The following is a 23146-nucleotide window of genomic DNA, read 5'->3' as shown; positions in this document are numbered from 1 at the left end:
GGGAGGGTCCAGATGAGCCTTAAAAAAAAGCAATCAAATGTATATTAATACCCCTGGCTTTGTATGGAACAGGGTTGCTATCTATTGGGCAGCAAATCGAATGGGAGTCCTTAGAAAGTTTGTGTGTAAAAACCCTTCTGGTTCTCCACGAAAATGATTTGGGCCTAAGATAGAAGTTGGGTCTAGACTTGTTGGCCCTTCTAGCGTGGTCTTGAGCTTTAACGTTGTTTTTCTCGCTCTGTAAGACAGAGGACAAACGCCAAGTTGCAATGTATGGTCATATAATGTCACAGTCAGATAATCTGCAGCTAATATAAAATTAGGGATTTATTTCTTAAAAATTGACGGACCTTTTTCCTTAAATAAAGTGAAGAACCTTCTCGGTGTTGGTGCGAGAGACAGCACAATAAATGGAGCTCGAGAATACCTTGCAATAATGCACATTGTAGATCATTTTATCAGTAGTCTGGGGCAATGTAAACTCCTTTCCTTGTCTATATCTGGTTCCAGACAAACATATTCGGAGTCTGATTCTTCAATTCTGGATAGGAATTGACCTAGGCAAGAGAATCTCTTGTCTCAGAGGTAGAAATTCTGAAATTAATGGTTAATGCACTTGTGATCTTAAAATGAAATACTCTACAAATCAACTTTTATTAGACTGTTTCCTCTTTCTGAGTGAAAGGAAAAATATCCTCCGTCCAATCCTAAGGAAGTACCGAGGTAGGTCTAGGTCTAAGGCATGGGTCACTTCATGCTGCATGAAATATTTCAACATTGTAATTTGCAATTTTAAAGTGTATTGCAGATGCAGAAAATCATTTTTTAATGTAGTAATAGCTTGTTGCCTTAAAGATCATGCAGCGATATTTTGGAAGACAGTGCCATGGGGAAATGGTGTATTATTGCTATGAGTATTGTTTATTTGAACATTGGAGGGTCTTATCATTTTTGGTTGATTAGAATTATTGGTTATTAGAATCATCAATGAATATGTTGTTTGGAGAAACTGTGAAATATCGAAATACGTATTATCTTTATGATTGTTAAAGTGCTTCATTTAATAGGGTTAGTAAATTTCCTCTATACTTGATATGGGGATGTTTCCATTATATCTGTATCAGGGAAGTGAATAGACTTTATATAATTTGATGATAAATGTATATGGTATGATGTGTGCTTTAAGCCACATGTTAAATCTGAAAGAGACTTCTAGCTGCAGATTCCTTACCTTTGAATTTCCCAGACGTCAGTCTGGATCTGACACCAATGGAGACCAGTGGCTCTAGGTCATTTCCTTAGCATTTTGAGGAGCTAAGAGGCATGAGGGAAGAGTGGGAGGGGTCACTGGGCCCTTTAGAACACCAGTTATACAGCCCTAGTGAGAACTTGGACTGGTATGAGGAACTAGCAGAGGCCAGTGGATTGGACAACTCTTGAGATATTGATATGCTCGCTCTACCTACCGTGGCTACAGAGGAAGGAGCATCTTATGCAGTTGTGGTGAAGAGGGCGGCAGAGGTCCTGGGCCTGAAGCTGCCGTTGGTGCAGGTCAAAACTAACCTCTTGAACGGAGTGCTTCAACCTGGGTCTTCCTCATCTGAACCTCTTTTGCCCTTCATGAAGCACTGACAGATGTCCTTCTAGGCACTTGGTCCAAGCCTAGTACAGGGACTCCTGTGAACAGGACAATAGCCCACCGCCATTGTCCTACCCCAGGTGATTCTAGTTTCCCCTTAGCCAACACCCCACCGCTTGGTAGTCCTAGCCTCAACATCCCATGGCGAATTCCCTGCGCCTCTCCCGGACAGGAAATCCAAGAGACTGGACACTTGGAAAGAAGGTGTTTTCTTCCACCAGCCTAGCATTGCAACAGTGAACACAGTTTGCCTTTTGGGCCGTTTCTCCCATCCCCTATGGGAAACGGTTGCGCAAGTGTTGCCACAGGTCCTGCAGGAGGCCCTGGCCATCCTCTTCCAAGCAGTGAAAGACGGGAGAGATGGAGCAAATTTTCCCATTAGGTGTGGTCTGGATAAGACTTACTCCCTGGGCAGAACAGTTTTGTCTACAGTGGCTTGTGGCGCCATGCCTGGCTGAGAACATCTGGTTTTGTGTGGGATGGTTAGGCCAACCTTATGGACATGCCCTTCAATGGGATTCTCCTCTTTGGAGAGGAGGCAGACTCCACGCTGGAGCACTTGAAGGACTCGCGGGCTACAGCCATGTTCTTGGGCCTCTCGGTGACACCTCACACCCAGTCTGCCTTTCACCCCTTTTGTGGTTATGGAAGGGTGTTTCAACCGTGCCAGCCATACCCCAGCCACTGTCCTGCGCAGGCTTCCCAGGTTGTGTGAGGATGTGGACGTGGTACATTCCAATCACGTGGGAATGGTAGCCAGAAGTAGTCCATCACCAACTCCTCAGCAGCTACATCCTCAAAGTCTTCCTAGTTTGGTAATGCAAGACCATGGGTTGCCAGTTGAAGGGAGAATCCAACATCGTCCCCTCCACTGGCAGTCCATAATACCGGGGAGATGCATCTTGCAGATCATTCAAAGGGGTTACTCCCTCCCTTTCCAATCCTTCATTCCCCTTTTACCACCATCTCACGTACAGCTGGCGGGGAATCATCTAATCTTCCTCTGAGAGGAAGTTACAGCTCTCCTGGTCAAGGGAGCTATAGAAAGGGTTCCAGTATCAGAAGTAGGCAGTGGTTGTATGCCTGCTACTTTCTGAGACCCAATAAGAACAAAGGTCCTTGTCCTATTCTAGCCCTCAGAACTGTCAATCTCTTCCTCAAAAGGAGAAATTCAAGATGCTCTCTTTGGCTCAGATCTTGTCTGCCTAAACCAAGAAGATTGGCTTGTAGCGTTAGACTTGCAGGATGCGTATTTTCACATCCCCATCCTGTCGTCCCACAGGCGTTACCTGCAGTTCAAAGTAGGCCAGCGCACTTTTAGTTCACAGTGCTCTCCTTTGGCCTTACCAGCGCCCCTCGTGTGTTCACCAAAGTGATGGCTGTGGTGGCCGTTCATTTGCACAGGTTGGGGGTTTAAGTCTTCCTCAACCTCGACGACTGGTTGAAGGCGGCCTCACCCCACACTGTCGCTGGCCACCTCCGGACTACGGCGGGCCATCTGCATTCGCTGGGATTCGCTATAAACGTGCCGAAGTCGTACCTGACTCCTCAGGTGCTCCCTTTCATCGGTGCTGGTTCTGGACACAGTGCAGTTTCGGGCTTATCCTCCCAAGCAGCGGGCCCATGATATTCAGGTTATGATACTGATGTTTCAGCCTCTATCCTGGATTACGGTGAGAATGACTGAGGCTGCTGAGCCTCATGGCCTCCTGCATCCTGTTGGTAAATCATGCCAGATGGCATATGCAGGCTCTGAGGTTCCAGTGGGCGCAGCATCAGGGGAATCAGAGGCAGACCACTCTCCCTTCCCCAACCACATCTAACAGTACAGTAGTTACAGATGTCAAAAAAGTAAACAAACCAACGGCGGACTTCAGATCCTGCACCTCTTATGGTCCTGTGCACTGCAATACCTGTACCTGCTGTAGATTGGTACCACTGCTACGCAGAAAGACGATAGTAATTGGAATGGATTGGTGCACCAGGAGGATATATCACTTTCCAATAAGATTCAAGATGATGTATTTTTGCGGTAGTAACTTAATGCCTTCATTTTCTCCATTGTTATAAACATGTATACACAAACGTTGCCCAGCCAACGCGTTTCGTTCAGGAAAAATAATTTGCCGAACTTCCTCAGGACTCGTCAGTTTCAACTTGATTTCAGTAACAAGCTACTTGCTTCTAATTCTTTTTCTCCAAATTGATGTGTACTCCAAATTCTCAAATTGGTGTGTACTCCATGGGGAATATACTCTCATCCAATCCACCCTTAATATATGATTCACTCTCCACGGGATTCCGAATCATACGTCACTTCTGGGATGCGGCAGCCATCTGGAAGAGGTGGAGAACAGAGGACTCAGGTCTCCGGAAGAAACTGGACTCCACATCAACCTGTTGGAGCTCCGAGGGATCAGACTAGTGTTGAAAGCATTTTTTCCCTTTTTAGAAACAACCGCAATGGACCGCACTCCGCTAGTCCCTCCTCCGGGTCGCCCCAAGGGAAGCTGGTACATGAAGTTCTTGAGTGGTTCACCCCAGTGGGTGCAAGTAAGTACTTGTTGAACTGATGATCTCTGATGGAGTTCTTGAGTGGTTCACCCCAGTAGGTGCAAGTAAGTACTTGTTGAACTGATGATCTCTAGACCCGATACATGTCCCGGGTTTTAAAATATCGCCCGAGACATGGCTCGGGTTTCGGGATAACTTCCCTCCTCAGTAGAGAAAATAGTTAGGGGTGGAAGAGAGGGCCGCCAAACAACCGTCAAAGGCCTCAGTGCCCGCACAGGCACGCAGGTGCGTCGTCCAGGAGCTCGTCAGCTCAAAGCTCGAGGGAGCCATTTTTAGAAACAACCGCACTCCGCTAGCCCCTCCTCCGGGTCGCCCCAAGGGAAGCTGGTACATGAAGTTCTTGAGTGGTTCACCCCAGTGGGTGCAAGTAAGTACTTGTTGAACTGAGGATTTCTAGACCCGATACATGTCCCAGGTTTTAAAATATCGCCAGAGACATGGCTCGGGTTTCGGGATAACTTCCCTCCTCAGTAGAGAAAATAGGGGTGGAAGAGAGGGCCGCCAAACAACCGTAAAAGGCCTCAGTGCCCGCACAGGCACGCAGGTGCGTCGTCCAGGAGCTCGTCAGCTCAAAGCTCGAGGGAGCCATTTTTAGAAACAACCGCAATGGACCGCACTCCGCTAGCCCCTCCTCCGGGTCGCCCCAAGGGAAGCTGGTACATGAAGTTCTTGAGTGGTTCACCCCAGTGGGTGCAAGTAAGTACTTGTTGAACTGATGATTTCTAGACCCGATACATGTCCCAGGTTTTAAAATATCGCCAGAGACATGGCTCGGGTTTCGGGATAACTTCCCTCCTCAGTAGAGAAAATAGGGGTGGAAGAGAGGGCCGCCAAACAACCGTCAAAGGCCTCAGTGCCCGCACAGGCACGCAGGTGCGTCGTCCAGGAGCTCGTCAGCTCAAAGCTCGAGGGAGCCATTTTTAGAAACAACCGCAATGGACCGCACTCCGCTAGCCCCTCCTCCGGGTCGCCCCAAGGGAAGCTGGTACATGAAGTTCTTGAGTGGTTCACCCCAGTGGGTGCAAGTAAGTACTTGTTGAACTGATGATCTCTGATGGAGTTCTTGAGTGGTTCACCCCAGTGGGTGCAAGTAAGTACTTGTTGAACTGATGATCTCTAGACCCGATACATGTCCCGGGTTTTAAAATATCGCCCGAGACATGGCTCGGGTTTCGGGATAACTTCCCTCCTCAGTAGAGAAAATAGTTAGGGGTGGAAGAGAGGGCCGCCAAACAACCGTCAAAGGCCTCCGTGCCCGCACAGGCACGCAGCTGCGTCGTCCAGGAGCTCGTCAGCTCAAAGCTCGAGGGAGCCATTTTTAGAAACAACCGCAATGGACCGCACTCCGCTAGCCCCTCCTCCAGGTCGCCCCAAGGGAAGCTGGTACATGAAGTTCTTGAGTGGTTCACCCCAGTGGGTGCAAGTAAGTACTTGTTGAACTGATGAAGGTCAAGGGAAAGTTGGTACAAGTGTTCACAGACAACACCACCGCCATGTGGTACTGCAACAAGCAAGGCAAGGTGGGGTCAAGGACCCTTTGTCAAGAGGCCCTGCGTCTCTGAACATGGCTGGAAAAGCAGGGCATAACCCTGGTGGTTCCACACCTGGCACGTTCTCTGAACGCTAGGGCAGATGAACTCAACCATTAATGCTTAGCGGATCACAAATGGAGTCTCCACTCAGAGGTGGTGCAAGGTCACTTTCAGCAGTGGGGAGAGCCTTGGTTTGGCTGTTCACCTCTGAAGGGAGCACGCAATGTCAGCAGTTCTTCGAGTTGTAGTTTCTAAGGAAGCTATTGCTCAACAACGCCTTTTTGCCCGGAGTTGAGTTCAGGCCTCCTGTATGCATTTCTGCCCAGAGTTCTCAAAAAGATCAGGAAAGACCGGGCCCTAGTCATTCATGTGGCTCCGGACTGGGCATGGAGAGTTTGGTATCCTGAGCTTCTGAGAAAGAGCACCGATCTAACAATCATGCTGCCCCTTCATGAGGATCTACCGTCGCTGCAGCAGGGTCCTCCACTGGAACCTGTCAACTCTCTGCCTCTTTGCATGGAGATTGAGCGGCGACAGTTGATAGCTTTTGACCTTCCACACGAAGTTTGTAAAGTTATTCTGGCCTCCAGGCAGCCCTCCACCAAAATGGTATGCTCCTGCCATTGGCAAAAATGTGTAAAATATTGTACAGAAAAGTCTATTACCCTATTTCTGCCTCTCTTTCTGATATTCTACTTTTTATTCTTATCCTTGCCCAGCAGGGCTCTGCACTGGGTACTCTCAAGGGTTATCTGTCTGCTCTGTCCACTTTCTTGCGGCCGCCGGGCCAACCTTTTTTATTCAAGTCCCGTATTTTAAATAGGTTTCTGAAAGGGCTTATACATATGTTTCCCCCTTCGCCCTTCATCATGCATTAGTGGGATCTGAATCTGGTTCTCACTTACCTCATGTGTGCTCCTTTTGAGCCGTTACACAATTGCCCTCTCCCGCCGCTTACCATCAAGACAACCTTTCTAATGGCAATAACATCTGCCTGAAGGGTGAGTGAGCTGCAGACTTTATCATCCAAGCCTCCCTATTTTATGATATTCCCGGATCATCCAAGCCTCCCTATTTTGTGATATTCCCGGACAAGTTGGTGCTTCGCCCCAGACCTCTTTCCTAGCTAAGGTGGTGACCTCATTCCATTTGGGAAAATCTGTCACCCTCCTCACCTTTTATGCTCCTCCACATCCCTCTAAAGTGGAGGAACGATTTCTCTGTCTGGACCCTAAAAGAACAGTGTTATTCTACCTTAAGCTTACAAAAGAGTTGCGGGTGGATGACCAACTCTTCATGGGCTACGTAGAAACTAAAAGGGTCAGGCAGTTCAGAAACAAACCATTTTATGCTGGGTCGTTCTCTGTGTTAAGATCTACTACGCCCTGGCTAAAAAGCAGCCTCCTGAGAGCTTACGGACCCATTCCACTAGGGAAAAATCTGCAACCATGGCATTGGCTCATGGTGTTCCAGTCCTGGATATCTGCCAGGCAGCAACGTGAGCGTCCCTGCACATGTTTGCCAATCACTACTGTCTGGACAGTCAGGTACACAGGGACGGGGATTTCGCCCATTCGGTTCTGCAGGACTTCTTGGTTTAGTCAATGGCTTGGGAATCTATTTAAAGGTAAGGAATCTGAAGCTAGAAGTCTCTATCAGATGAACAAGTTAGTTGCCTTTGGTAACGCATTATCTGGTAGAGACAACATCTAGCTGCAGATTCCTTACAGACCCACCCGTGCCTTTCTGCTCTGCGGACATATTTATAGGGCTAGAGTTGTTCCCTTTTCAGGGCCCTAGTTTGGACACACACTGATCTGTACACTGCATGGCTCTGTGCTTCTGGTGTGGAAAGCGTGAAAAGTAACTGACGTCTACACACCTGGGTGGGGTGGCCGCAACATCACATTCGGCGCCAAGGACGCGAATGCACTGGCCTGAATGGAGCCATCTGATGGCGTGCAGGGGTACTGCTCCAGGGAAAGTTTCCGGATCCATTCTGATGCCTGGGAAATTCAAAGGTAAGGAATCTGCAGCTAGATATTTTCTACCAGATAATGTGTTACCAAAAGTAAGTAACTTTTTCATTTTGACCTAAATTGCCTGAATTATTTTAACCTGTATAATGTTTATAATGTTTTTGTGCACAACTGTTATGAGTGAATGTTTTCAGGTTCTATTTGATGCGATTAATTAATTTAACTATGTATGATATATGTTTTTAGAAATCTGTCAAATGTTTCAAGGTTTGTATTTCTATGAGGCATATTCTTACAAATAAAATTATCTGTGAGTTCCAAGCACCTAAATTAACTATTAAACACAACTGTGTAGTATTCAGACATTTCAGGTATTAATAAATGTGCCAAGACATATTGATACTATGAAGAGAGAGAACGTGGTACAAGGGTTGAACTGCACAAAGACCGTTCCTCTAACTAACAGAGTATATTACAATAGGAATGTTTGAATGTTAAGTTAAACATGCCAAGCAACAAAACATATATGTGTGAATGATATTTCATATCAATAAAGCATGCTGGAGAAATCTGAAGAACATATCACATTTATAAAAATTCAATTATTACTTTTATTGTGACATTGACAAAGATCAATTCAGAATATCATACACATCCTGCCAGTTCATAAAATATAGACATAAAGAGTTCCCTTCTACATAAATGTACAATAATCATAATAAATGCTTACATTAATTTGATGTTTTATGTGCACACTCCTATTCACTGAAATGTCATGCCACCAATGGATGACTGGAGGATAGAGCCAGGTCGAATTGCAAAACTCATTGATGCTGCATTTCATCTAGAGATGATTTGTATATCATTTGTCAGAGCATCTGTATGATTACCAATTTAAATTTCTCACTTAAAATTATTTCATAGATGTCTTAAGGAGTTCATAGAGTTGAGTAAGAAATGTCAATTCTGGTGCATAGTAAATGAAATCGAGGACTCCCGGCATTCAGAAAAATTACCTGAAAGATATACACTGCTCCATTGCTCAATATTAGTGGTCCCCCCGGTTTTTCATTCCTTGCCATTGAGTAATATTCTCAGGCATCATTCTGTAATGTCCTGATGATGATCCTGATATTTTCATAGGATCGAAACATCGTCAACTCTTGCACACTGACCCTGCATCATGTATGCAATATTTAATATAGTGTGATTTGCTTCTATATATTTATTTGTGACTAAAGGGATTTTCTGATTTACATCACACATTATTGCCCAAGTTGGTCTTTATGATTTTTTGTCTTCTGTGTTTTCTGTTTCTACCCACCATTTTGACTTGTTACATAAATGTGATTTTATTTGCCTTCATGAACAGTGTGTGTGGTTCTTAATTTTTCTTTTCAGTAAATGTGTAACTGTTGGTCATAGAGACCCTTGTTCCTTTAAACCTACAACTTTCTAAAAATGGCATTTTCAGAACTGTAATTTTAAATCCAACTTCACCATGAGTTAAGATTTTAAATTAGGATTACAGAGAGACCAAACATGAACCGGTTTTCTGTTCCCATTTGAAAATTACGCTCATAAAATGTATTAAGGCAACTCCAATGTTACCCTATGAAAAAGATAGGCCTTACAGTAGTGAAAAACAAATTAAAGAGTTGTTCAGTACCAGAGGAAGTCGAACTTAATTACATGTCCTACTTTTTAAATACATTGCACCCTGTCCTCTGGGTTGTCTAGGGCCTATTCTAGGGGGGAATTGTATGGATTAAAAACGAAAGTTTGGGCCTGGTAAAAGGTTTATTTTGCCAGGTGGAAATGGAAGTTTGAACTGAGCACACAGGCTCTGTAATGGCAGGCCTGAGCCACATTTAAAGGGCTACTTAAGTGGGTTGCACAACCAGTGCTGCAGGCCCAATGGTAGCATTTAATATACAGGACCTGAGCACATGCTGTGCACTTTAATAGGGACTTATAAGTAAATTAAATATGCCGATTGGATATAAGCCAATGTTCATATGTTTTAGAGAAAGAGCACAAGCACATAAGCACTGCTTAGCAGTGTTAAAGTGTGCAGAGTCCTGAGGCCAGCAAAAACGAAGTCAGCAAAAACAGGAGGTCTGAAGGCAAAAGGTAAGGAGAAACCACGCCAAGGATGCCAGGTCTAACACACGTCATTTGGGGCTGGATCCTAGAGGCTCCTATGAATGGCAGGACAGGGCTGTTTACAGGTGAGCCCCTGTGTCAAAAAACACAAATGTACACTGTCTGGCAATGTGCACTAGTGCATGTGCCTGCTGCCTGACACCCACATTAATGAGAGTCAGAGAGTGTCAGCTAAGCACTGTTTTGGGAAGCGACGCACATTCAATATTTTCGTAAATGAAGATGGATAACCATTCTGGTTACTAGCTTGGGGGGGGGGGGGGGGGTGTAGCCAATCCCTGTCAAACTCTTGGCCAATGACACTGAAGACAAAATCCAATTCATGGTTCCCTTTATAGAGGTCACTGTGAACGTGTAGGTAGGCATTCACCATAGCAACATATGCAAGTAGGATACTCTCACTGCACACCACTATACCAGTATTCTGAATGTGCCATCTGACTGATAAAAGGCTTTTACCTTCAATTTAAGATATACAATTTATAGTTGCATAGCATAGCTTTAGTGCCCTGTGAGGAGTGTTTTTATCTCCCTCTTCTCCATCTTTTGCAGGAACATTTGTGTGTATATGTATGTATATGGTAGCTGCATATCGCGAGCGCAAGCTGTGCAAGCACAAGCTGTGCAAAAAATGCAGCGGAGCATAGTACAGGGTGAAAGGCAGGCCTAAAGGGAAGGGGTGGTGGGAGAAGTAGCGGTTATTTGTATCTTAATGATTTTCGATTTAGTGTTCTTTAAAGAGGTGTTTCTTCAAATCTTTCCTAAATTTGAGCTGCGCTGGGGCGGTGCTGATGGATACGAGGATTTTGTTCCAGATCCTCGGCTCATGTTATCATTATGTTAGTTTTGTAACATGGTACATTACAGAATCCATCAAACTTAGTACCAATTTGAATAAATAGTGTAGCCATATCGATAATGATTTTTCAATCAATTTTACATGCAAACTGACTTGATTGATGCCTCCAGTCTAGTTAATATATAACATTGCGATAATCTCTTTTTGCAATTTGGAAGTTGTTTCACCTCCTGAACGAGAATAAATATGTATTAGTTTATCCCATACATGCGTTAATGGCAGAAAACTTTCTTTTGCAGGTACAGCTTTATTTGAAGAAGATGCACAGATCCTTAAAGTTACCGAAGCATATTGCACTGGTGCAGGTTTCCAGCACACGCTTAGTTCAAGTTAGTAGCTACAGCTGTAAATTTGTTTAATTGGATTCATCAACTATATGTTATGTTTGCAATAGGGATTATTCACCGGTGATGGAGCTGCAAGTATGATCGGTATATTACAGCATTAAATTTGGCTGCCTGGAGGGATTGGCTGTATGCATAGACTGTGCTTAAGCAAATGGAAGAATCAAACCCCATTATCCCTTGGTCAGTTGAATGCTGTAGATAGCAACACGTGCTTTCTATACTAGCGAAGTGATATTTTTCATCATCTGACTGCTGAGATATTTGTGGGAGTTTGTTTTTGGGTACAGTTCTTTATTACGGGTAGCATTAATAATAAAGGATTTTGCAGGGAATATAGTACAGAATTTGCTGTAGCAGGAGTACCAAATAAATTGGAGACTAACGCTCCTCAACAATCCAACAAAGACAACAGAACATGAGGCAGCGATTCATATAAGAACCAATACTAGAGTTTTAGGAATATCAAGGTAGATCAGAAGATGAGAAAGGTCATAAAGAGACTAACTATGTCTTAACCAAACCAAACAGCATTTGTAAAGCGGAACACTGTAACCCCCATGGGTATCTGGGCACTGTGTCTCCGTCAAAGAGTCATGTGTTGAGTCTCTTTCTGAAGTCAGCCAGCAAGGAGGCAGTACAGAGCTGGAGGAGAAGGTTGTTCCAGGTCTTGGCAGCAACATTGGAGAAGGAGCGGCCACCGCTGTAGCTACAACGGATGTGTGCGAGAGCGAGTGAAGAGGAGTGCAGATGTCTAGCGGATTGGTGGAAGTTCAGTCTATGGTGGATGTAAGGTCGTAGGTCATGAAGGGCTTTCTAGGCATGTGTGAGGATCTCGAACTGCCTTCTCTTCTGGATGGGGGTCCAGTGAAGGTTTGTCAGGTGGTGTGCAATGTGGGTTTGTTTAGGGAAGTCCAAGATGAGTCTGGCTTCAGCGGTCTTTATGGTCTGGAGTCTTATGCGGAGCTGGATGGAGATGCCGGCGTAGAGAGCTTTGCCATAGTCGAAGTGGCTGGTGACTTGGGCCTGAGTGACGCCCTTTCTGATGTTGGTTGGTATCCATCTGAAGATTCTGCGAAGCATTCTAAGTGCGTGGAAGCAGGAGTAGGCGACTGCGTTGACTTGTCGTTTCATGGTCAATTCGCTGTTGAGGATGATGCTGAAGTTGCGTGCATGGTTGGTCGGTGTGGGTGTAGGTCTGAGTTCTGCTGACCACCAGCTGTGGTCCCATGCAGAGGTGTTCTTCCCAAAGATCATTACTTCAGTTTTGTCGGAGGCAGTGGTCTCTCATCCATTTGGCTATGTTGGTCATGGCTTTGCAGAAGTTGGTTTTGGCGTTGGAGGGGTCCTTGGTGAGCGAGAGGATCAGTTAGGTGTTACCTGAGTAGGAGGTTATGTTGAGTCTGAGATCTGATGACATCTGCGTGGGGATCATATAGATGTTGAACAGGGTGGGGCTGAGGGATGATCCTTGTGGTACACCACATATGATGTCTTTGGGTGTGGAGGTGAAGGGAGTCAGTCAGATGCTATGTGTGCGTTCTGTAAGGAAGGAGGCGATCCACTTGAGGGCATCTTGCTGTATGCCTTTGTTGTAGAGTCTGTTGATGAGGGTGTTGTGGGAGACTGTGTCGAACACCACAGACGGGTTGAGGAGGATCAGGGCCATAGTTTCTCCGCAGTCCAGGAGTGTTCTGATGTCATCTGCGGCGGCAATCAGCGTGGTCTTGGTGCTGTGGTTGTCATGGAATCCTAATTGTGAGGCCTCCAGTAGGTGGTTATGCTCCAGGAATTCAGTGACCTGCTGATTGATGGCTTTGGGTGTGGAGGTGAAGGGAGGCAGTCAGATGCTTTGTGTGCGTCCTGTAAGGAAGGAGGCGATCCACTTGAGGGCATCTTGATGTATGCCTTTCAGTGAGCTGCTGATTGATGGCTTTCTCAAGTACTTAGGCTGGGTAGGGGAGCAGGGAGATCGGACGATAATGTTTTAGATCGCTGAGGTCAGCGAAGGCTTTCATTAGGAGGGGTCTGACGTCCTCATGTTTCCGTCTGTCCGGGAATGTTGCTGTGGAGATGGAAGTGTTGAACATGCTGGTGAGTTGTGTGCTGATTGGGTTCTTTGCGTGGTTGTAGAGTTGGTGGATGCAGGGGTTGGTGGGAGTCCCACTTTTGGATGGAAGACTTGATGGCTGAGGTGGTCAGGGCGGTGAGCGGAGACCAGGTGGTAATGGTTTGGCTGATGTTTGCTGGTTGGTTGAGATCGTTGCGGTTGAGGGTGGCGGGTTGGACCTTGAAATTGTAGATGTTAGTGATCCTGTTGTGTAAGTAGTCTGAGAGATTGTCGCAGAGTTCTTGGGAGGGGTGGATAATGTTCTCTATGGCTGTCAGGTAGGAGAATTCTTAGACTATTTTGAAGAGTTCCTTTGTGTGGTTGGCTGCAAAGTCGATGCGGGTAGTGATGGCTGCTTTCTTGATGTGTCGATGATAGTTGCTGAGGGCTGTTTTGTAATCTGCTCTATGGGCGGGGTTCTTAGTGGTGCATCATCGTTTCTCCACTTGGTGGCAGTTGCGCTTGATTGTCCTGAGTTCTGGGGTGTACCAGCTGTCACGTTTGGAGGTCTTGATAGATTTTGTGGGTTTCAGTGTGCAACTCTTTTGGCGCTGTCGGTGATCCAGGTGGGAAGTTCGGGACGGCCTGGTCGAGGTCTGTTGAGGCCTCTGGTTCGGAGGCGGTGAGCGCCTGTGACCACTGAGTTGTGGTAACCTTGCTCCAACTGCGGTGGGAGGAAATCTGATGCCTGGTGATGGGGTGCTGAGCGTCAGTGATGGTGAAGTGTACGATGGTGTGGTCAGTACAGGTGAGGACTGTAGTGTGGCTGAATTTGATTCGGTCGCTAGAGGTGAAAAATGGAGTTTAGTGTGTGACTTTGTACGTGGATTCGGTGACTAGTTGGATAGGAAGTATCTTAGCATGTTGATGGATGATGAGGAAAGAATGCATAGAGATCAATGGGAGGAGAGGGTAGAGGTGGGCAAGTACGTGTACAACGTCAAGGGACATATATCGGATACTTTAAGAAGACAGGGAAATGTTGAGATTAGATCAAGTGATGCACTAATGTTAGAGTTGTGCATTTTAGAAAGCATGCTATTTCCGTAGACGGCCCCTCCGTTCTAAAGGGTGAAGAGGTGACATATGATGCACCACAGGGCCAGGCAAAAGAGATTTTCTTGGCCATCAATGGGCTAGTGAAGATGAGAGAGGATCATCTGCCCCAAAATAGGCTTGGAGTGAGCTCTGAAAAAACATAATGAGAGGCTGAAAGCGAATATTGCCACAACTGAGCGCTGTTAGTAGCAAAGGAGGGTGGACTGTTGGATTTCCTGGCATTAGACTATTGAGCAAAACCCCAAGCAAAGGCCCAAACTCCGCAAATGGTACTTGTGTATTCTCTGGGATGGGCTGTGGTGTCAGGAAGTTGTAACTAGCTGAGTGACTAATTGGTCATACATAAGAGAGGGGAACCTATCGGTGGAAACACGTGATCTTCAGCGCATCCCACACCTAGGTGAGGGCCGTCAGGGTTTCTCTAGACCAGTGGGCCACCAGGAGTTCACTAACAGATTGATGACTCTACAGAGAATAATGGAGGATACTTCAGTTAGTGTGAATTAGTAGTTGACAACAGGGGGCAAGGAGACACCCAAGATGGGTGGGAGGGATTGCAGGTGAGATGGTCATATGACCTGATATGAGTGAAATTTGCTGGGACTAACTTAAATTGCAGGCTCTTGGGTGGACAACAGGGGACATGAAAGGTGTCACCTCCCTGGATGCACCCTCCTCCCCCTTAAGACCAGCCCCACATACTATTAAAAGGAGTTTAGAAAATATTTACTGGTGGACTTGGCTGGCCCATTGACTGTATTATTGAAGATGGTCCCTGACATGTGTGACACAAACTGCCAAGTGACACTGATGATAGTCCCCCACAACAGAAATTAAACATTCAAATTAGATTCATGTAACATGAGAGGCCTTAATGTGACAGCCCAGATGTCATGTTCTTATAGGAAACTGCCCTACATGCGACCTAAGGAATACCTAATACAATATGGCTCTAAGCCCCTCTAAGGCAGCAGGAGGGGAAATTCTTTGCAAAAGATATATAGGCAGGATCAGTAAAAGGGCAACTACAGATCCAGAAAGGCAATACTTCAAGGTCCAACTGAAAATAAATAACTTCCCCATCATACTAATAAATGTCTGTGTGCTCAACTCATTATAAATAGATCAAGCAGTAGAACCAGATATTCCAAGGGCAACTCACCCTGGGTGAGAAGATTCATTGGCAGATGGAAACGTAGAAAAATAAATTGGCTGTAGTTTACTGTAATAACGAGGCAGGAGATGGCTGAAACATGTTTATTCATATAGAGGCGTACCAATAACTATCCGTCAAACTGCCATAAGAATGTTCACTTGGAACAGCGCATGGGGCTGCATGCGCACACTCAAAGAAGAGAAGGGAGACCCATATATAATACATACTATTGTAAACAGTTTCAGCATACCACATCTACTCCCTCTTCTCAAAAAGTAATCAGTTCTTTACAAAGTACTTGAACCTTGGAGGCATTGAGCCATTCTCTTAGTGCACCCTTGATGTAGGGGTGTCTTCCTCACCCAAAGCACATTGATACTAGGGGAACAACCAATCTCGGAGACATATCCTTGTGCAACACTACTGCTGATTTCTGATACTGTACGAACGGTAATACTGTTAGGGTTTCTAGGGAAAGATGAGGTATTGTCACTCAGAGTTGGATTCTGGCTATTAGTACATGTAGTTTCAGTGGTGACCACGCATGAACCATTCCACCACTGACCATTCACTAAAAGGAGGTCAGTCCTTTTTTTTTTAACTACACACATGGGCTCACTGAACCTGCAACCATCGGATCACTTTCCAGTAAACTTCACTCTAACCCTATCGTCAGCTTGGATAGACATGTTCTTAACAGCATTTCTGGAGTAATAATCCTGCCGCACCTACAGCTGCTTCTCGGCAACACTTTCACCAGCCACTGCAATTCCTTTTCATGTTACTCTTTCAATACTTTGATACTAATGACAAATTGGGTTGGAGTCTTGTTATGGCCAGCCTACCGTAAAACAATCCAATATATTATAGTGCCATGTACGCTCATGCAATAAGCCCAAAGTCAGGTCCAGAGCACAGCTTCAACACTGAAGACATTTGAATGGTCTCCTTGTTGAACTGATTGGTCCTCTGAACTTGCCGATTGCTCTGGGGATGACATAATGTGGACTTAATATGTTCAATATACAGAGATGAAAGGTTGATAGTGATGCACTCGTCAAATTATACACAAAATAAAATGGACTTTGAAAAAATGTATGATTTTTTTAACAATTTTCTAGCATATGTAGCTCGCAGGGCTCCACCCCGTCCCTAGATGATATAGTGACAAAGAAAACCAGAACAGCTGTTCCAGATGCTAAGCGGGCATTTTTGCCATAGAGCAGCCTAATAATCAAATGTGTAATCCCATATACTACTCAATATGGTGAAATGATCACATCAGAGAAAATTACATTTCAAACAATAATTCATTCTTCCAGGTGTCTGTTTTTCTTTGTTTCTCGAAATGATTCATAAATATTGTTTAATCACATTCGTGACGCCAAAAGAAATACTCAAGTTTCTCATTTTCTTCTTAAATATACCCAATGTATTTCGGGTCCCAAAGACCCTTCTTCAGGGTCACTACAATCAAAAAGGATTCATTGAACATGTATTAGAATACCATCCTGTCTGTTAGGTACATTCAATGGCTCATAAAATGAGAAAGGTGTAATGAGAATATAAACTGAAAAAATAGAACGTGAGTGGAACAATAAACAGGCAGAGAGATAAAAAGCAAGGCTCCTAGCTCTTAGGACAGATTGAAGAAAGGGCTTGCATACTTTTCAATCCAAAGCAGTAGAACACCTACAGGGACTGGCTGTGTACAGCACCATGCAGCAAAGGGGGGAGGGCTCTGCGACCTCAGAGTTTTCTGAACATGGTCCCTGAGCTTTTCACCAGTTGAGGGTCCAACTCAGTAGAGGTCGGCAGTAAAAGACTTTAGAGTCCTTAACTCGTCACCAATTTTAATGCATAGTAAGGAGGCAGGAGGTAATTGGAACATGTTTATTCAAATTGCTAACTACTATCACTCCCAACAGCCATGGAATGTTCGTTACATTTTAAAGAGCGCACAGGACAGCACAATTGTAGTGGCCTACCCAGCCTGGGTACTCGCAATGACTATGCCACACACGGAGAGTAGTTATACATGTCTTTATTCTTCTCCTTGTAAGCAAGAATTCGATGTTCTAGACCTGCATTAATTTAATTACCCACCAAAACTTACGTCTCAGGTCTATGGAGTTCATCAGAGACCAAAAGAGTTCCGTCATTTTTATTTACACAACACTACATCTTCCCCTTTGTTAAATAAAAATTTACAACTTTTAAAAATGTCTTGCTTCTCCTTTCAGATAATACAGAATCTCCCACACGGTGGCTCAAACCCACGGCGAAGCAGGAGACATAACACAACACCTTTAGAAAAGGGTTTTATTTTACAAAATGCAAAGACTCTCTTTTTAGAATAAGGCTTGGGGTTTTATTTTACACAATGCTCTCTAACAGAAAGGCTTTCCCAGATGAAAATTGCACAACATTCAAATATACATGGAGATATATATATATATCAGCTCGGCGGGGAATGTCCACAAGATAAACCGCACTCAGCAACGAGAAGCTTTCCCCAAAGCTTTATTAACAGGTACGAACAGTCGATATCACCAGAAAATTGTTAAGGCATCAGGCCGCAGTCCGACGCGTTTCGAGTTGCCTCTTCTTCCAAGGAGATGCAGCCTTCAAGCGCTTAATGACTCCGCCTCTTAAGTAGTGCTTCTATCGCCTGCCGAAATCGGCACACTGTATGTATGGCGTTGCATTGTGGGAGACAGAGTCCTAAATAATGTCCACAGATGGAAGCGCTTGTAATTACTTGCCAATAGAAAGCTCCACATGAGCCCCAGCGAGCTCGACTGTTCTTAATCCTTTTCTCGTTGTTCCACAAACTGAGCCCTCTATTCAAAAAGGCCCGTGGCCCCCCAACAAGGGATGGTGCAGGTTCAGCGGCAGGACGGCCGCTAAATACATCAGCTCGGCGGGGAATGTCCACAAGATAAACCGCACTCAGCAACGAGAAGCTTTCCCCAAAGCTTTATTAACAGGTATGAACAGTCGATATCACCAGAAAATTGTTAAGGCATCAGGCCGCAGTCCGACGCGTTTCGAGTTGCCTCTTCTTCCAAGGAGATGCAGCCTTCAAGCGCTTAATGACTCCGCCTCTTAAGTAGTGCTTCTATCGCCTGCCGAAATCGGCACACTGTATGTATGGCGTTGTATTGTGGGAGACAGAGTCATAAATAATGTCCACAGATGGAAGCGCTTGTAATTACTTACCAATAGAAAGCTCCACATGAGCCCCAGCGAGCTCGACTGTTCTCAGAAAGATATATACACACTAGATACATCAAATGATTACTTTGGATGTGCACCTCACTCATTCACACATCACGAAGAAAACACCTCAAATGACAACAGCCACTGGAACCACGCATCACAATGGCACTAGTCAGAAACAAATCACTTCACCAGATTGTTCACTCGACATCCTTGCCAATTCTCGCTGGGGAGCCCGTACACAGCTGGCTTGGACTCTCGATCAGGACTCAAGTTCCGTTTTACGCAGTACGCCTACTCTGTAAGTGAGCACCCAGGCAACTATAACTCACGCGACCGCAATCCTCTGCTGATGACGTCAGATATTACATCACTGTATTTAGACACTTATTTACCCATGTCTTCTTCCATTAATCTTTAGCTATACATATATTACAAATATTTATTTTTCAGAAAGACACATATGTCATCAGTGATGTAATATCTGACGTCATCAGCAGAGGATTGCGGTCGCGTGAGTTATAGTTGCCTGCACTAACTATAACGGGGGAATTTCATTGTTTTTTTACGAGTGAAATGTCCACCTAACTATAACCTGTGTGAAACCTATGGTTTTTTAAGTGAATTTGCAAGGTGTTTTAAATGCTAATTCCTAACTATAACGTGTGTGAAACCTATGGTTTTTTAAGTGAATTTGTACGTTTTTTTAAATGCTAAGTTATGTTTTGTTTTTTTTTGTTCAGGTTTTACACCGTCCCCCAAGGGGAAAAAAAGCAATTTTTTTTTTCTTTAATCGCGAGGTGCGCGCACCCTGCGCGCACTGCGAAACGTGCGCGCATGGTGCGCTTCGCGCACCGTGCCCGCTCTGTGGGCACTCGGTGCGCTTCGCGCACCGAGCGCCCACGGTTCGCAGTGCGCGCTGGGTGCGCGCACCTCGCGATTTTTTTAAAAAAAAATCGCTTTTTTTTCCCTTGGGGTTCCTTCTGTGACCCCCTGACCAAGGCTAGGGGGTCAGGAACTGTCCACTCTGCCCCATTTTCACGTTCTCCACCTTTGATTTTCACCCCCTCAGACTACGAGAGACAAAATGGCGGCCGACACTTCCTGGTTTCGACCGATTCGAATGTTTACCAACAACTAACAACCAATCAGAATTGCGCTCGCGCACGGCAGGGTGCGCGCACCCAGCGCGCACGGTGCGCGCGTATAGATATTGATATGCTTTTAAATGCTAATTTCTCAGGAAATACTGAACAGATTTACACCAGACCTGCGAAAGGCACTTCCTTGACCTTATGGCTACCTCTCTGCCAAATTTCAAGTAATTGTGTTCAGCCGTTCGGGCTGTAGCTGTGTCTAAAGGTCCTATGGAAAAATGCATGGGGAAAACGCGTTTTGGGACCCCCCTTTTTTCTCGGCCCCCGCTTAACGAATCACCCCGAGACTTTCAGGGTAGGAGCTGAACGGAGCGCCCCATTAGTTTTGAAAATTTCGCGAGGATTCGTCAACCGGCGCCAAAGTTATTCAAAATAGAATTTTGAGATTTCCTATGGAAACACGGTCCTAACTATAACTATCTACTGGCGACCGCCAGTAGATAATATATATATATATATATTTATATGTATATATATATATATATATATATATATATATATCACAATATCCGCAGCGTCCTCTGCTTCCTCTTGCCACACACAGACACGGACCGCAAAATGTATATATATATTAAAATATATATATTTATATTATATATATATATATATGCAAGCAAGCAATAGTAACGCACTTGGTAAATGCAACAGTTAAATGCATGAATAATATTGATGAATAAACAAGCAGCAAATATGAGATAACACTCAAGAAAATATAATATGCTGTACGTCCTGCAAGAGATCAGAAAGATATATACACACTAGATACATCAAATGATTACTTTGGATGTGCACCTCACTCATTCACACATCACAAAGAAAACACCTCAAATGACAACAGCCACTGGAACCACGCATCACAATGGCACTAGTCAGAAACAAATCACTTCACCAGATTGTTCACTCGAGATCCTTGCCAATTCTCGCTGGGGAGCCCGTACACAGCTGGCTTGGACTCTCGATCAGGACTCAAGTTCCGTTTTACGCAGTACGCCTACTCTGTAAGTGAGCACCCAACTCAACTGTCGACAAACCCCAGCTTTATAGTCTCAAAACTCGCACTAGAAGGTTTAAGAAACCTTCCCCCTGCGCCAAAGGAATCTTACTAGGCCAGCTTTCAAGCAAGCATTGCATGGCAGGAAGGAGTTCCCACGTTCCCTCTACAGTCTTGCATGTTCCAGCTTTTATCTTGTCGAAACTCATGAAAGCCTTCCAGGGAACATCAAACAATCTCTCACAAAAACAATCCTTGAATGTGATTAACCCAAACAACTTGCAAGCGTAGCTTTGCGCGCAGATAAAGCTCAAGCCAGGCAGAGTCAGAATTCAGGATGACATGAGGCCATGTCAAAGCCAATAGTAAGAACTTAATAATTCTACCAATGTACAACACAATGCACATTTGTGCACCACTGCTTATAGCATCACATACTTCATCTCTCAATCTACAACACAGTGCACATTTGTACATAACTGCTCATAACACTGCGCTTTGAAACCAAAAAGTACATTCCACACCTCTCTCTCATGCTTTCAAATGCACATCCCACATGTTCTGTTCTTGGCAAGGTTGTTCTACTCCGTGACAGCTCCCACTGAAAGACTGCAAGATTACAAGAAATAAACCCTTAAGAGAAGCAAGGCATATGCAGGACATCGTACAGTCAGGCTAGGGTAAAATAACACTAACACATCAAAGTAAATTAAAATAATGGCAGTCAAAGGTCATCACAGGGTTTCGGACCACAAGATTGCCTCTAGCACTACAAAAAATAAATACATTAATACATAAATAATTACAAGTACATATGCACTTATAACTCTTTAATGTGCCTTTGTGGCGCTTGAATCACACATCCTGATCGGGTTATCAGAAACCGGGAGCTGGCAGTCGAAGTGTCAGTGATCTGCACAGGTGAGGTGGAAACAACTGCAGTTGAAGGACCATTAACTGTCTGCCTGGACCCAGACTCTATGGTGACACCAGTGTTTGGTAAGCCACATGTCTGAAGTGAGAGGAATCTCTCTTGACTACCCAGGACGTTGGTCAGTCACCATGTGTCCTTTGCTGGTTGTGACAGTAAAGGGCTCAGCCTCAAAAGGAGCATCAGATTTTTGTTTTCTGGAATGTCAAACTAGGACCTGATCTCCTCTCTTGAAAGTGATAGCTTTCACATGATGTCACTAGTTAGCATAGATTTACATTTTCCATTTGCGACCAGAATTGAATCTTCTGTGCAAATGTCTTTGATCTGAGGTTGCCCATTGAGGTAACTTGGTCGTCAATTTTTTTTTAAAAACAAACTTTATTGATTTTGACATATATTATGAGTTGGCAACAATATAGCGTATAATCCTTGTTCAGGTTCACATTTTCAGTTTCCTTATGCTTGGTGTCGTTGACACAGTAGCAGGAGAAGAGGTTAGTGTCTGCTATTCTATTCCTCTTCCTGCCCCTCCCTGTTCAAACCCAGAACAGCCATCAATTAGTGTTCTATTTGGATCTTCTGTATTTGTCCTTAATCTTGATTGAGACCCTCTACTTAAAACAATCCCCCCTCCCTGACCTCCCCCCATGCGTGCCACTAGAATACTTAACTCCAATTTGCAATCCGTTGCATCTCCAACTTTAGTTACATAGAAGTTCTAAAGCATTAGTATATGATCCCTCGACTAGTGATGGCAATGCCGAGGTATTACTAGGGATCCCCTCCTTTATGTCATGCCTTGTAGCCACGTTATCTGGATTCTAGCCTATTCCTGCTTTGGGCTCTGCTATTGGTACCTCCTCCTCCTCAGCAGCTCGGTCCTTGAGTGCCGCAACTAATGCTTCCCATGCTCTCGCTGTATCTAACGCCTTCTCACTTCCTGTTCTTTTAGTTATTTGCAATCTGATTATTCCCTCACATCCTACCCACTTAATGAGTTCTTTCTTCCATCTGGGCGTGCTTGGACCTTGTTTGGCTTTCCAGTGCATGGTAATATACCTTTTGGCTAGAAGTAACCCCATGTCTAGGAATTTGGATGTGTGCGGGAACCAATGTAGCAATCAGTGTTTACAGGATGTCTCAACTTCCCTGTCGGTGGTATCGGCTAGCACCGCTATCACCTCCTCACATGTGTTTGAAGTCCGCATTTTCTTGATTACACTGTGGGCAGGCTGCTGTGTGAGTCGCAAAATATTTATTAATTTTTTACAGCGTGAAGTAAGCCTTATGTAGTATGCAAAAATGTACCAGTTGGCATCTCACAATCCTGTTGCTTTTTCCAAGTCCTTTCCATTAGCTCTCCCATGGCTTTCTCTGGGATTTCTTCTCCCAGATCCGCCTCTCATTTGAGGCTTAGCTCCGGG

At 44.8% G+C, this 23146-nt stretch overlaps 1 protein-coding gene across 2 annotated transcripts in view; it reads left to right on the top strand.

Annotated features, from left to right (window-relative positions):
- ARHGEF6 (Rac/Cdc42 guanine nucleotide exchange factor 6) overlaps positions 1 to 23146 on the top strand; it is a 712936-nt gene that overhangs the window by 552334 nt on the left and 137456 nt on the right. For both annotated transcript variants that reach the window (XM_085607964.1, XM_085607965.1), the window contains exon 19: positions 10989 to 11078. In XM_085607964.1, the coding sequence (XP_085464090.1) occupies positions 10989 to 11078 (90 nt within the window). The remainder of the gene's footprint in view (positions 1 to 10988; positions 11079 to 23146) is intronic.

The sequence above is a fragment of the Triturus cristatus genome, chromosome 5_2, assembly GCF_964204655.1.
Source record: "Triturus cristatus chromosome 5_2, aTriCri1.1, whole genome shotgun sequence".
In the NCBI taxonomy this organism is placed as follows: domain Eukaryota; kingdom Metazoa; phylum Chordata; class Amphibia; order Caudata; family Salamandridae; genus Triturus; species Triturus cristatus.
This window is presented reverse-complemented; position numbering and strand designations above follow the sequence as displayed.